Genomic DNA, 14,846 nt, shown 5'->3' on the forward strand with positions numbered 1-14,846 from the left:
GCTGTGGTGGCCCTGGGGTAGTCACAAGCAGGTTTCCCTCCCCACTATCCATGTCTCCATGTGGTTTCACCCGTTTCCCTCCAAGGCTGGGGACAGATTCCTTCTCTGCTTCCCCTGTGTGGGATTTGTGCTGCACACTCCCTGCTTCATAGACCATTCCATTCCCAGCAGAACTCCATGCTGTACTCAAGGTGCTCTGGCCAGTGCAGCTGAGGCTCTCGATCCCAGCTCACTGCCGATGTCACCACCTCAGCCCAGTCCACCCCAGTGGTGCAGGACTGAGGCACACAGCTCCAGCACAACCCTGCACAGGGAAGTTCATGAGGGCCAGCACCAGCTCCAGCCCCTGCTCCCAGCCTCTGCTGAGGCTGTACAAGTGGGAGCCAGGGTGAAACCAGTTCCTACAATGTTTATTTTAGCAACACAAATAAGAGATTGAAATTAATTATTGACTGGTGAGCACAGGGCTCTGCAGGGATGGTGACCTCCAAGGGAACTGGCTGGTGAAGGTGGGATAGGAGTCCAGGAGTCCGGTTGCAAGAAGACACCCAGAACTTCCAAGTGCCACACAGGAAGTCTGAGGTCTCCCTGCAGCCATACCATTAGCCTACTCTGGCTCCTGTCAGGGACTCACCCACAGCTGATGTGGGGCAGAGCTGGGCTGGTTTCAGCTGGGGCTGAGCCCTGGCATGGACCTGGCCAAAGGCAGTCACTGCACAGCTGGGATGGGGCGTTTGGCACTGCACACACAGTGGAGATATGGCCAGTGTCAGCTTGGAGGCATGGCAGGCACAGAGCCACTCAGAAAGGAAATCCTGAAAGCCTCCCAGCCCAAGCCAGCCTCGCCCACGTCCCCTGACTGCTGAACGAAGCAAGGACACGGGTTGAAAGCAGAGCGTGTATTGCAAGCGGCTGTGGCGGGGCTGGAGAGCCTTCCAGCCGCCGGGAGAAAGGAACAGAGGGGTTAAAAACGATCCCAGTCTCTAGGGTTACACTGTGTCATGCAAACAGCCCCGGGGCAAACCCCATCTCAGGCCCAGCTGGGCCACCCTGGCCACCATTGCTGGGACTAGTGAAGGGTGAGGCATCCCCCAGCCCTGCTCACCAGCAAGCATGGAGCATGTGGAGTGGAGGCTGCGGCCAAGGAGGCACAGACCTCCATCCCTCCTTGCCTCACAAAAATCCAAGCCGCAGGCTGTGTACCCTCCACCCAGTAAAGTGGGGCCAAGGTATGGGGGGAAACAGCCACAACCCACTCTGTCTGGTGGGGTGGCCCAGGGGACTCTGAAGTAGGGACCTCCTCTGTAAATGTCACTTGCATGCAAACTCCAGTGTCCCAAGAGAGGAGGGGGTGCTCCCTCCCCAAGAGCCTGGCAGCGGCAGGGGTCCCAGGCAGAGACCAGCACCGGTCCCACGTCCCACGCAGCCTCCTGCTGTCTCTGGGCACCTCTGTTGAGCTCGAGGACAAGTAAAAACTACTTCAAACCAAACCCATGCAAGGCAGCTATTTGCTCATGTCTTGGTGGCTGCCAGACACCCTGGCAGCAGAGTTCCTCTCCTCTTTGGGGAGTAGGGGGGAAAGAAAAAAAATATATTTATTTATACGCAGGGGTCCCTGCTGCTCTCCACCATGGCCTCATCTCTCTGCCTCCACGGTCACATTGGCCTTCTGTTCTGCAGTGGCTTGCTGGGAGACGGCGGCTGGCCAGCCCGAGGGCTGTGCTGGGGGGGCCGGAGTCCACATGCTCTGCTGCTGGCCGGGGGGCGAAGCCGCAGGCCAGGTGGGGTTGAAGGCCCCGTGTTGGGGCAGCGGCGGGGCCGGGGGTGGTGGGGAAGTCGCCATGGATGCCACAGGGCTACTGCTGTTGAAGCTCTCGGAGGCCTTGAGGCGGGAGAACATGGTGAGGGCGTCGGGGAAGTTGGGCGGCGTGGCCGGCGTGTTTGCAGGAGTGCACATCTGCAGGAAGGAGAAAGGGTGAGATGTGAGGGGTGGTCTCCACCTTCTGCTTCCCACCAGGGCCCAGCACAAGGCCCCTTTGCCTCCACCACTGTGGCACACTAAGCTCCTGGACCTGCTGATGATACTGCCCACAAGCAGCAGTTGATCAAGGCTCTGAAGACCAGTGCTGTGAAGAGCTCCTTTCAGAGGGCCCAGCCAAGACCCTGCTGTGCCTGCTCCTGCAACTGGCCAAGTCAGGGATCTCCTCTGCCCCGTGACCTGCTGGTGCCACTCTGGGCCTGCAGATTTCTGGCTCAGCTCCCACCCCAGCGAGACCAGGCACACTTGGACCCCACCGAGCACTTGCTCTGCATGCTTCAAATCCCCACTTGTCCCAGAGAGTCAGCTGAGGCCACATCAGCCAGCAAATCCCTAATACACATCTGGCCAAGCAGATTAGGGGCTACCAGGGCATGAGAGTGAAGGGACCCAGACTGGAGACAGCTGGGAGAGAAGAGGCAGGCAGCACCCAGGTGTGGGCAGACTCTCGTGTTTACACCCAGCCAGCCGCTGTGCACACTGTGCCGGGGCACGCTGCAGGGCTCCGCACGCTCGGTCATGCCAGCAGGTGCACGAGGCTGTACGTGTGGCTCTGTCTACACAGCCTCTCTCTGCAATGCTGAGAGTGATCTGGACCACTGGCCATGCCCAAAGCACCTTGTGGAAACCATTTCCTCTCCGAGGAGCAGCCCTAACCCCTTTGCATGGTTTTAATGGCACTCCCAGACCCGCTGTCCCACCCACTATACCACCCTCAGTTGCTCTCCAGGAAAACCTTCCTTGGCAGGCAGCTCTGGCAGTGCCTGGGCAGACCTCCATGCCAGCACTCCTGGGAGCTGTGAAGCACTGAGCTGGGCATCAGCACCAGCCCGAAGCACCCGCCAGCTGGTGCTGTGCCCCAAGCAAGTGCTGGAGAGGTGGCAACACACTTACCATCTGATGGTGGTGGCTGTAGGGGATGTTTGTTTCTTGGAAAAAAGCACTGAGAGCAGTCTAGGGGAAAAAAAAAAAGTCAGGAAGATGATGTTATCACTAGCATGGAACTGGGCACCTTCGTCATCCCTGCATACAGCAGCAGGGCTTTGCAAGACCTCAAAAATGACCTAAACCAGGCCCCAGGGGGCTGAACTGTGTCCACAGCCCATACCCAGATGGGACTGTGCCGTGGATGGACCTGCACCTGCCATCTGCTTGCACCAGTGCAGCTGTTTTGGGGATCACCAATGTGGCTATTGCTGGAGCAGACCATGGCAGGCGTTTCAGAGCTCACAGCAATGAGCTCTGCAGGGAGAGCAAGGAAACTAAATCCAAACCATGCAGGAACCAGTTTGATGTATGTCCTTAACAGAACAAGATCACAGTTACCACAAGGATGGTCTCTCATGTTGGGAGATGCCCAGGGCTGGGACTGCCACAGGCAGCCCACCCCAGAGACCAGGGCATTTCCAAGTCTCTGCCTTCCAAGCAGGCACTATGCTTATGACTGACATAATGTTGGTTAGCTTCCAGTTCAGACCAGTAATATCTAGTAAATGTGTCACATGCCAGACATGTGAGAGTACAAGGTGGGGGTTGCAGGGAAGGAACACTGGGAGCATGAACTGGGAGGGCAGACACCCAGCCCAGGTCTGAGAGGAGTGGAGGCAGCAGAAGCTCTGGAGACAGCTGGAACTGGGCTGATGCAGGATGGGCAAAGGTGAAGCTGATTCCTGTTCTCTGCCACGCTTTAACTGAGTTTGGGCTAGAAAACAAAGGTTTGATTCAACCGCAGATCAGACCTGACAGAAAGGTTAAGAGAATTGATTTGGATGCAGTTCTGCTTGGAGGAAAAGCCCCAGTTAAGCCCCACTCAATCCTCTCCCCAGGGCAAGTCTGGCCTGCAGGTCTAAAGCCAGGGTGTGGAGCACAGGGCTGCTCCACAACCCAAGACTTTGCTCCCTTGCTGCAAGCTGGTGATAGAATCATGGAATTGTTTCAGTTGGAGGAGACCTCAAAGATCATTGAATCCAACCTTCAACCTAACACCACCATGACCACTGAAGTCCCAAAGTGCCATGGCCACATGTTTCTTGAATACCGCCAGGAACAGTGACTCCACGGGAAAGGTGAAGGGGCTTTGTACCAGCAGGGAGCTGGAGAGCAGGTGCCACCTGCTCACAGTGGGGTTTACTGTTTCCTGCCTAACCAGGGGGAAACTATGAGGCAGTGCAAGTGGCAGCCAGGAGTGTTACCTGCAAATAAAATAATCATCCAGACCTGGGTGGGGAAAGCAACTCTTGATCTAGAATCTGGCAGCTCCCAGAGCTCAGGGGGAGCATATGATGGCTGGCCAAACCCTTCCCTGCAATACCTGAGTTACTCTGGCTCCATTTAATAACCCAGCATCAAAACTCTGCAGCCAGCCAGGCTGCAACCTGAAAGCCCTTGGCTCCCAGAGGCCGGACTCACTGGATTTCAGTGATGGCCACAGATCAGGAAGAGGGTCTGTGGTCCCAGAGGCCAGCTCCAAACAGGCGAGCACATGTCTATGAATGAGGGAAATGGCCGACGGAGATACAGACACTTGTAAGGGAGCAACACTCCCACCCCCATGCTACCCTTCGTCCTGGGTGAGGTCTGATGTCAACACCCACAGCCTTATCACTCAGGCAGAAAGGATAGTGATAAGAAAGGGGGGTTACAGCAAACGAGAAGCACAGGCAGAGGTGTGGGCACAGCCAGATACCGTAAGCAGATTACATCTGCTCTGCAGCAGTGCTCTCTCCAAGTGGCTGCGTGTCTGGGACTGTGCCATCAGTAGACAGGGGCTGAAAAGGTCCCTGCTGTCCCCTGAGCTGCCCACTGATCCCTGCTAGAGCTGGGATGAAAGCTGTGGTTTGTGTGGAGGAAGCACTTCACCATCACAGGCTCCTCTGTCTAAAACGCTGCATTTCATCCGTTCCATGCCCCTTTCCAATAATGGCAGGAGCAGCCCCACTGCCCACCACAATGCCTGCTACCTCCCAAGGGATCCAGGATCTGCAGCAGCCCCAACCCAGGCAGGTGAAGAGACCCACACACCCATGTCCTTGATGGTGTGGGGTACCAGGGTCATGCATGTAGCCATCACTGCTGATGCCACCTGGTCTCCAGACAGTCTCACAAGTGCTGGGGGCAACTGCTGCAACTGCAAAGCTAATTAATGCTCCTTGGATTGAGAAGGAGCCTGAGCCACAGCTCAGCCCTCAGCCTGGACCAGAGGCTCATTGCCCATGTCACCCTGGGTGTGAGAGCAGGGTAAACACTGCACCCACTGCCTGGCCAAGCTTAGCACACAACCAGGCAACCATCTTCCCCCCCCACAGATGCAAAACCAGGAGGTAGATCACAGAGACTCTACCAGGGTGCCAAGAGGTGGTGACCCAGAGTGTGGCGACCCAGAGTGTGGCTGCAAGGGCAAGGTAGGGAAATGAATGCAAGGAGACCTGGGCACTGAGCAGAACAAGCTCAGCCTAGAGGAGGGGGAACACCTCCCCCTCTCTGCAGCCACTTGGATGGGACCCTAGGCACCATTTGATCCCCTGCCCATCATTGCCAAAGCTGTACTCATGCCCTCTCCATCTCGACTGTGTGTGTGAGCTGGAGCTGCTGCCAGCACAGGGCAGCAACAGGGAGCTCATGGTGCTAGAGCACTCCTGGGAGAACCCTGCCCTTGAGCCATGAGGGAAGGGGAAAGCGGCTCAATAAGATGTAAATACATCAGAAGAGGAAGTGGGAACCCAACCATGGACACAGGAGCCAGACACCTGCTTCTCCTCTTGCTCACCACACACAACCTCACTAAGCTCAACAAAGACACAACACCTTGCACCAGGAAACAGGAAGGAATTGGGTGTCTTTCTTAAAGCTGATTTCTTCTCCTCAAGCAGCCCCAGGGACAATCAGCATGTAACAAAACCGAATAATACTTTCCTGCCTAGGAAGGAGCTTGATCCACCACTCAGCCATGAGACACGAGACTCTGCAAACTCTGAAGTGTCTCCCTGGCAGCCTGCTGGGTTCTACCCCTGGTGGACGTACCTGCTGTTCTCCCTGGCTTCTCCCAAAAAGCCAGCACCTGTGGCTCTGGGATCGATTGCCAGACTTCACCCAGACACACTCCAAGCTGCTTTCTTCGGCCTGCAAACCTCCCCCTTCCATCAGCCATGGCACTGCTCCAGCTGCTGGAGGGCTGGCACGACCATTCCTGCTGGCACCTACCACAGTTGTCCCTGGCAGCACAGCAGAGCTCACAGTGCTGTGAGAGCTGCAGGCTACACCATGAGAATGCCTGCCCTGGGTCTCTATGAAACAAGAGTGGAGTCACTGTGAGTACAAGGTGCAAACCATGAGCTACCCACGAGCTGCCCCATTCCTGGGGCATGGAGGTGTGCAAAACAAATGGCTTCCTTGTCATGTCTCTGAGCATGATACAGGCTCTGATCAGCTCACGATGAAGCAAAGGCAGCTGTACCCCCAAGTTTCCTGACCTCCTGCCCCTGCTCACTGCCCTGGATCATGCTCCTTCCCACTGGACAAACTCCAGGTGTCCCAGGGCTGACAGGTCAACATGCACAGCAAAACTTCTCTGCAGTCCCCACTACCAACAACAGCCCCAGAGCAGCACAAGCCTATAAAATTGGTTCCAAACCATCAGCATCCCACCAGCCTGGAATTGTCTGTGTTTTACAGTGGCATCCCTCTCCCTCCTGCTGGTGACCCAACACCCCAGGCTCAAGCTTCCTATCACAAGCCACACCTGTGCCCAGGTAGGAAAGTTTCTGGGCATGGCAGATGGATTTCAGGATGAACCCAATGCCTAGACTGTCTTGGCTGCACTGCGCAGACACCTCCCCACGGTGGTCTCACAGGGAAGAACAACAACCTCAGGGTGCAAAGCAGGCTGCTCTGACTCACACTGCACCCAAAAGCAGCACTTTGAATTCAAGGAGACAGAGAGTGAAAACAGTGTAAATTACCACTGAACTTGCCTGACCTACACCAATTCATGCTCAACAGAGGGCCAAGCCACCCAACGGGTACCACAACGAACAGCAAAAGCCTCAGCTCATGACAGGCAAGGAGTGAAAGCACGTTGGAGTCGGGAGATGCCACCTCCCCAGCGTGGCTCCCCGAAGAAGAGGTGCCCAGCAGCCATTTTGCAAAGGGCACCAGCTGACCGTTGCACCAAAAGCGAGTGGGGAACGCAGTAACTGCTCATCCCCACGCGTGTTTACAGCCCAGCTTCCTCTGAGTCATGTGAGTGCCAAGCCGCCAGGAGACGGCTGTTTATACTTGTGCAACTCGCCAAACGGTGGCAAAGTTCGGGGCGGGGGGCGGGAAAGCCTTTTGAAACAAAAGTTAAAACTTTGGTCATCTGCTCCCGGCCCTCTGTTGCAACAGGCGTGGAGATGATGGCAGCAGATCCTGCCCGTCCCAAGGGGCCACTGTCAAGCTGTATTAGTAAACAAATCCCAGCGCATGTTACACGTGCCACACGGCCACCGGTGCTCCTGGCAGCCGGCCGCGTCGTTAAACGGGCACAGTGGAGGGCGGACACTACTACGGCTTTCCAACCGCCCCCACACCTCCACCCACTCGCTCGCTCCCTGGCCACGCGTGGCTTGGCTTTGAACACCTTTTGGCCTCTGGCTTAGCATCTGCAGATGCGGTAGCTGCACGGTGCCGGGCTGCCGCCGTGCCTGCTCCATCCGGCAGCCATCACGTTACAGACTAGCCACGGAATAACGGCCACGAAGGTGCCAGTGGCGCTCGCACCCATCTGGGCAGTGCTGTATGCTGAAGGAAAGGGTGCCCTGTCCACGGGGAGGAACACGAACCGCACCTCCTGCTCTCCAGCCCGACTCACACCTCCTCCTGCATCGCAAAATACACTTCAGCGACAAAGGTGCCACTAGCGTCAGATCCATCAGCTCCAGCCTTAGAAGCTGCTAGGGCTGCAGAGGTGAAAGAACAAAAAAATCCCTGTTCCGGAGAGCTTTGCCTGAAGCAGCCGCCGCGCTGCTAGCTTTGCTCCCTGCACTGTGACTCCGGGAAGCTCCAGAGGCGCAGAGCACCCAGAAAGGCTGCCGGGGAGGGGGAGCCTCACCGCCACCCCTGCCCCACGCGTGACGTTAACTCTCGCCGATGTCACGCAGCATCCTGCCCGCGAGTTAAGGGGAAAAAAGAGTCTGGAGCCAGAAAAGCTTTGACCTACAAAATATCTCCCACGGCCGCCCGCGGACCGAAACTCTCCACGGCAGGGACGTGGGAAAGGTCGCGCTGGGGTTTTCTAGCCCACGGCCACGCGGGGAGCTGCACTGCCCGGGAGGAGGGCACGTTGCCCCAAGCCCTTTCGCCGGCCGGAGCGGGGCCCCGGCGGGCTGCTGGCCCTGGCTTCACAGCCACCCACGCCCCGTGCCTCCCCATTTTCCCGCACGGGGCCCACGCCAGCTCCGCGCTCCCCGCCCAGCGCGGGGGCAGAGCGCGGCCCACGCCGACGCGAAGAGAGGAGAAGAAGGAGGAGGGAAGGGGTGGGGGGAGAACGAGCAGAGCCGGGCCGGGCGCGCCCCACCCAAACCGACCTACCCGAACCCAACCAGCCACGAGCATTCGGCGGGTTAACCGGTACCGGCGCCCGTGCCGAGGCGGCGGCCTCACCTCGAACTGCCAGTGGGCTGCCTGCAGCAGCTGCTTGGCCTGGTCTGCGGCGCAGCCGGCCGCCAGCACGAACTGGTTGATCATCACTTGGTGCTTGAGCTCGTCCATGGCCCCGGCACCCCGCCACCCGCCCGCCTGCCGCCGCCGCGCCCAGCCCGCCGCGCCGCCCCCCGCCCTCACGGCGCCGCCACCATGGCGGAGCCGGCGCGGCTCACGCCAATGTTTACTGGGCACTGACTCACGGCGCCCGGCGAGCCCCGCCGACGGCCGCCAGAGGCGGGGAGGGGCGGGACATTGTAGCGGCCGCTGGGAGATGTAGTTCCCGCCCACCCTTTCGCAGCGCCGCCTCCGAGTCGCTTGGACTACAACTCCCGGCAGCGCCCGCTTTGTTTGCGGAGCGGGAGCCGGACCCCGGCGTTCGTTGAGTGACGTTTAGAGATGGCCTATCACCACGCGGGGCTTGGTAGTACCTGACCGTATATGGTCAACAACGCCGCTGCCCCCAATCGGAGGGCAGTGGGGGCGGGCCGGAGCCGGGGCGGGTCACGTGGGCCGGCGGGAGGTGTTTACAGTCGGCCGCGTGCGGTTTCCTGTTGACGTGCGGGGCAGGGGGGGGGAGGGAGCGGGAAGCAGTTGTAGTGTGGCTGCTGTGGCCTTTGGCCCCAACAGTACGTTTTAGCTAGGCAATGCCGGGGCCCCCCCTCGCCTTGCAGGCATTATGATGTCCACGAGTCTGCGGGACTCGCTGGGGACTTGTCGAGGGCCCCTCGGCTTGTAGCTGCCTCAGAGCTGCTGCCGATGCCGTCTCCGCCTCACAGCCCGGAGGCCTGAGGCGAGGGGCGGGTACGAAGGCCCATAGGCCCCGGACCTGGCCCAGGTAGGGCACTTTGGCAGCGCTGATAAACGATAGGTGGGGAAAGCTGTTCAATCCCCTCCGCAGGCCTGCTCCCCTCACTAATACATCACGATGCCCCACTGACATGGTTTCTGAGGTGTAAAAGTAGAGGTGGCAGCGGGGAAGGTTCTGGAAGGTGCCAGCTGGGGTGTGGGGGCTCCTGGCAACATGAAAGGATCCGTTGGGCATGGAGCATTGCCATGGCAGATGAAATCACACAGTCAGGCAGGTGCTGCAGGGCCATGCTGCAGTGCCCAGAGGGGACCGCAGTGGTGTTGCTAAGTACCAGGAAGCGATAAGCAGGCACAGACATGCGGCTGAGTGGCTGGGGGTAATAAAGCAAGGGGAAAAGCAGCGTGAGATGAAGGGATCTGCTGGCTCTGCAAGCCTTGTGAAGACTTCCAGCCTCTGCCGCCTTTCCTGAGCAATTTTGGGCTGTTTCATGTCTGGGCTTAGCCTTGCTGCAAGCAATTTGTTCACCAGTGCTTCTGACCCTGGCTGGCATTTCACGTATGGCCGCAGGTATTTCTGAGCCATGAGGATTAACTGCTGAAGCTCAGGCAGGTCACGCATTTGACCTGAGGGGTTTGCAATCTTTGCTGCTTGAACACAAATTGCCCCAATATTTTCCAAAGCTGACCAAGTGGTAAGAAGCTTTGATGGCTCCTTTGGTAACAGCATGAAGTACTCCAAGCCTTGGAGGATGCCAAGGTCAAGGGGTTTCCCTCCTCCTTCTGTGTATGTCACTGCCTAAATCAAAGTGAGAGCACAACTGGACAGTGCTGGCAACAGGACACATCAAGAGGTGACCGGTCTGGTTTACAAGGTCAAGACAACCCCAAGAGAGAAGTGGCAAGAGGTGATCTGCAGCCAGCAAGGTGTAAATACAGCTGGAATAACAAATCTCCAGAAGGATTATTTTAATCTGAGAGAACCAGAACATTTAAAGGGAGAATGGCTGGTCCTGGCCAAGCAAGGCTTTTTGAGAGGGTTGCAAGCCCTTTGGAGTAGGGCAATGTTTAAAGAGGCAAAGTTCATGGGCTAGCCACTCCTTCCAGTGAGGAATAACTCTACGTGTGGTCTCCAGGGCTTCTGAACCTTGTTGTTCTACATGTACCCAACAAAGCAAATGACAGCACCAGGGTAGGGATAACTGAGACAAAGCAACTTGCTTCACTGGGTAATAAACCCCTGAGCAGCTGGACTTTGGATGAGCTGCTCTGGTAAGTGGAAGGTTTGCAGGCAAACATAATTCCTTGTTTACATGAGCGTGCTCATTGCTGCCTTCCCTGCAGAGATGTCAAAGGAGACTCCTGAAGGGCAGCTCATGGTACCTGGAGAACTGTGTGTGGCAGCAGGAGGGTGGGTGTCCCTCTGGCCTGTCTGTCTTGTCACCAGGATGAAGCTCTGTGGAGTCGTGCTCCCCACAAATTTGCTCTGGCAACTGCAGTCTAGATTCAGAACCCCTTTTTCATCCATGTTTTGCAGGAAGGAGTGCTGTAGTGGATGCCAGCTGGGTCTGGGACATAGTAACATGACCCTTGAAGATGGCAAGCATGCAGTGGAGGAATAGGGAGCCCTGAGAGCTGGCAGGGGAGGTAGACTCTGCTGAAGGATCCCTCTTCTGTTCTGCTGCTCTTCTCTGGGTTGTGCTGGAGAATGGCTCCAGGCTTATCTTTTCCTGGATGGATTTTGCCCAGGAAAGAACTGGAAAGCAGTGCGGGAGATGAAGCCTCCTCATCACCCCTGGGGCTCTGCAGGATCCTGGGGGCAGAAGCCCTGACCCAGTTTTGCTCTGGTCCTCCCTAGCTTGGCTGCTTTCGTTCCCCTGTACCTTGTGGGAGTGTTTCCATCCCTTTAGGAATGTCAGGGAGGGCCTCTGTGATGGTTTTGAGACTGTGTGGCCTTTCTTCTTCTCCATCCTCAGCATGCTGCAGGCAGGGCCCAGGGCTGGCAGCACCACACTGAGAGATAATATAGTCTCAGGGAGCCCACAGAGGTGAAGGTGCAAACCCCACACCTGGTGGCACAGCCAGGATTTGTGGGGCTATCACTGCTTCTTGCATCTAACACTGGCCCCTGCCCCACTGCTGGCAGTGGCTCCAGCCCCGAGTCTCTCGTTTTCGTTTTCCCAAGCAGTGGCCTCTGTGAGGGACAGTGAAGGTGAATGGTGCAATATCCTGCTTTTGTGTGTGCCAGCACCCGTGTCCCCTGGGCTGGGCGGGGTGGAGGAGCTGTGGTCCACTGGAGGTGCTGCCCTGAGCTCTGCCACTCACTTTGGGCCCTGGAGTTTGGGCCCTGGAGCGGAAGGGCTGAGCCTGTCCCTGGCACGCTGCTGCTATTGTAGTTGTCTGTCACAGACGTCTCACCGAGCAGGGCCCTGAAGGAGTTATTATCCAGCAAAGGCCCCTGCCCTCCCAGATGACAATACCCTCCTTGGGGGCCCGACCACTTCCTCTGAGCTCTGGAGAGCTGCGTGACCCAGGAGAGACCTTCTCACTGGTGGAGGTTTTGCACTAACAAAAACCTCCTGCAGTGGCGCCGGTGCTTGGCAGTGCCAGGCCCCTGCTGCTTGCCAGGCCCCCAGCTGTTAGCTTCCCTGCTTATCCCCTATGGTACCAGGCTCCTGGTGAACAGCACAGGCAGCTGCAGGGGTAAGGTGGTTGCTTTTTTCCCCAGAAAAGCTCAGGAAACAGCTTTGGGTCAGTGGCCTGCCAAGAGGGGACATAGCCTGAGCATCTACTTGGGCCGGGGAAGGGCAGGATGCTCTTGGTGCCCAGGGTGCAGGAGGAAAAGGAGGAGGACCCCATGCCTCCTTTCCCTGTGCTAATTCCCCTCCTTCCCCTCTGCAGGGTGTGAACATGGCTCTACTTTGCCCCTGTGCTCACAGCCAGATGGCTGGCAACTGGTTCCTGGCATGGGCAGATGGAGCTGCTGAGCCTTGTTGTGCTGGGTCTGCTCCTGCGCCAAGCCCCATCTTAGCTGCTGGTGTGCAGGGTGAGGCCTTGGGTTCACAATGCTCGGTTCAGGGCTGCTGGTGCCACATGAACTGTTAACATCAGCCCACTGCTGCTGCCCAGACACTGCCCAGTTTCTTGTTCCCAGCACTGAGGAGTGTCTGGGAGCTGCCCAGGCAGGCAGAGAGCAGCCAGGCTGTGTTCCGGGGCAGCACACAGAGCCAGGTGTTGCTTGCCAGTCAGCAGACTCCATTCCTCCCTCTTGGAGCAGTTTCTGTCGCAAGAAATTCTTGCATGAAGAGGATGGTTGAGCAAGAGGCACCATGGCTCCAGGTGCCATCAGGACACACTGGGTTTGGCTGAGGCCAAGCTAGGGCCAAACCACCACAGGGACACAGCAGGCAGTGCCCAGGAACCTTTATTGCCAAGGCACAGCCTAGGTCTCCCCTGTGCCGAGTTCAGGGTGCCCAACTCTCGTGGTTTACTGGCAGGATGCGGCCATTGCTCGTTCCCTGCCTTTTCCATGTTCCTCCCAGCACAATGCACCATAGGAGCAGAGCAAGATCCAGTCCTGCTTTGCCCTCGCCCCTAACACCTCTTCCTGCTGCAGCCCATGCCCCTTATGGCCCTATTGATCCAGAGTGGCTATGCTCATGGTGGCCACAACAGCTGGCAGGGCAATACCTACCTGGAAGCATTGTTCTCATCAGGTATATTTGCTTGTTCCTGCTGGCTGTGTTTTAGTTTGTATTTGCAACCAGCAAATTCCACCCACCCCCCACTCACTATCACAAACCCCTCCCATGCTGGCAGGCTTGGCTCTCTGCCATGTCCTGCCTCCCTGTGCCCCAGCCCTCTTCCCCTGCCAGTCTTCTACTCCTGAGGCCAATTTAAGAGATTTTGGATGTTTCACCTCAGCTCCTTCACATCTCCTGGGATCTCCAACTCCCACCACTGGAGATTTGAGTCTTGCAGCATGGGCCTGTCTGTATTGTGTGCAGGAAGGTGCTTCCCTTAACAAGCCAAGCATGGGGCACTCCACCCTGAGTCGTTGCAAGGCCTTGGTGCCAGAAGGGGCAGGATTTAGTGTTGGGACATTGGTGGTTTTTTTTTTTCATGCCATACTCCTGGCTGTTGTGTTATGTGTGCAACACAGCCTTCAGTCATTCCCTGCTGTCATGTGCAGACCTCAGACATCTCCATTCACTTTCCTTTGTGGTTTATCTGCCAGGAGAGGTTTCCCCATATAGACATCACACATGCCCGCAGCTGAGGAGACCAATTGTCTTTCTCTCCTGCTGGCAGTGAGCCTCAGCCAGGAGCAGGAACCACCTCTGAGAACTGACTCAGATAACAAAATCCCCATGCCAAACTTCCCAGGATTTGCATGGCTACCTCAGCTGGTCTGCAGGTTTCTCACTCCCTGCCCCCCAACCTCCATCCCAGCATGGACCAGCCCTGCCAAGGTGCCACATCCCAATCCCCAGCAGCCATAGGAAAAGAGGCTGTTGGGCATGATTATGGTGTTGCTGCACAGAGGTCCCCTGCAGAACAATTACCAGCAGGTTAATCATTCCCTGGGCTGAGCAAAGCAGCCTGCCCAGGCACCCTCCCTGGAATTCCTTCTCTCTTCTTTGCCTCTGCACCTTTTGCAAGATGCATCCCTTTGCAGATGTCCCTGGGCATCCCTTCTGAGCATTCCTGTGCAGAGTGTGCCCCTGTGCACTCCTGTGCAGCGTGTGCCCCTGGCCATACCTTCTGAGAAGAGGATGTCCCTGGGCATCCCTCCTGGGCATCCCTGTGCCAGCTCCTAAGGGCTTCCCCATCCAAGGTGTGTCCCTGAATATCTTCCGTGCACATCCCCTGGGCATCCCCGGGTATCGGCCTTGTGCAGTGTGCTCCTTCCCGGTGCAGGCTGCTCCTTCCCCTTGCTCCCTCCCGGTTCAGGGTGCTCCCTCCCGGTACAGGATGCTCCCTCCCGATGCAGGATGCTCCCTCCCGGTACAGTGTTCTGCCCCGATTCAGGGTGCTCCATCCTGGTGTAGGGAGCAGCCCCATGCCCGCCCCCGCCGCCCTCTGCCGGTGCTACGGCTGGTCCCACCTCCGTGTGGCAGCGTCCCCTGCCGGCAGAACGCCCCCCCCCTGCCGCTGGTCGGCGTTGCCGCGGTGCCTGCTGGGAGCTGTAGTCGCGGGGCTGGCGGACTCGCTTTCCCGGCGTGCCCCGCGCCGCCGCCGCCGCCGTGGGTGCCGGTGCGGGCCGCTCGCCGCCGCTGCCGCCGCGCTGCTCTGCGTTCCCCAGTCCGCCCGCCCTGCCGCC

At 57.9% G+C, this 14,846-nt stretch overlaps 1 protein-coding gene across 1 annotated transcript; it reads right to left on the minus strand.

Moving 5' to 3' along the window:
• Nucleotides 1–850: 850 nt before the first annotated feature.
• On the minus strand, nucleotides 851–9,761 carry LOC128974627 (uncharacterized). Its single transcript, XM_054391299.1, is given in 5 exon segments — nucleotides 851–1,957; nucleotides 2,933–2,992; nucleotides 8,678–8,884; nucleotides 8,887–9,039; nucleotides 9,384–9,761. Coding segments are annotated over 5 exon segments (1,119 nt in total). The 3' UTR covers nucleotides 851–1,636.
• Nucleotides 9,762–14,846: the final 5,085 nt, after the last annotated feature.

The sequence above is a fragment of the Indicator indicator genome, chromosome 22 (assembly GCF_027791375.1).
Source record: "Indicator indicator isolate 239-I01 chromosome 22, UM_Iind_1.1, whole genome shotgun sequence".
NCBI lineage: Eukaryota > Metazoa > Chordata > Aves > Piciformes > Indicatoridae > Indicator > Indicator indicator.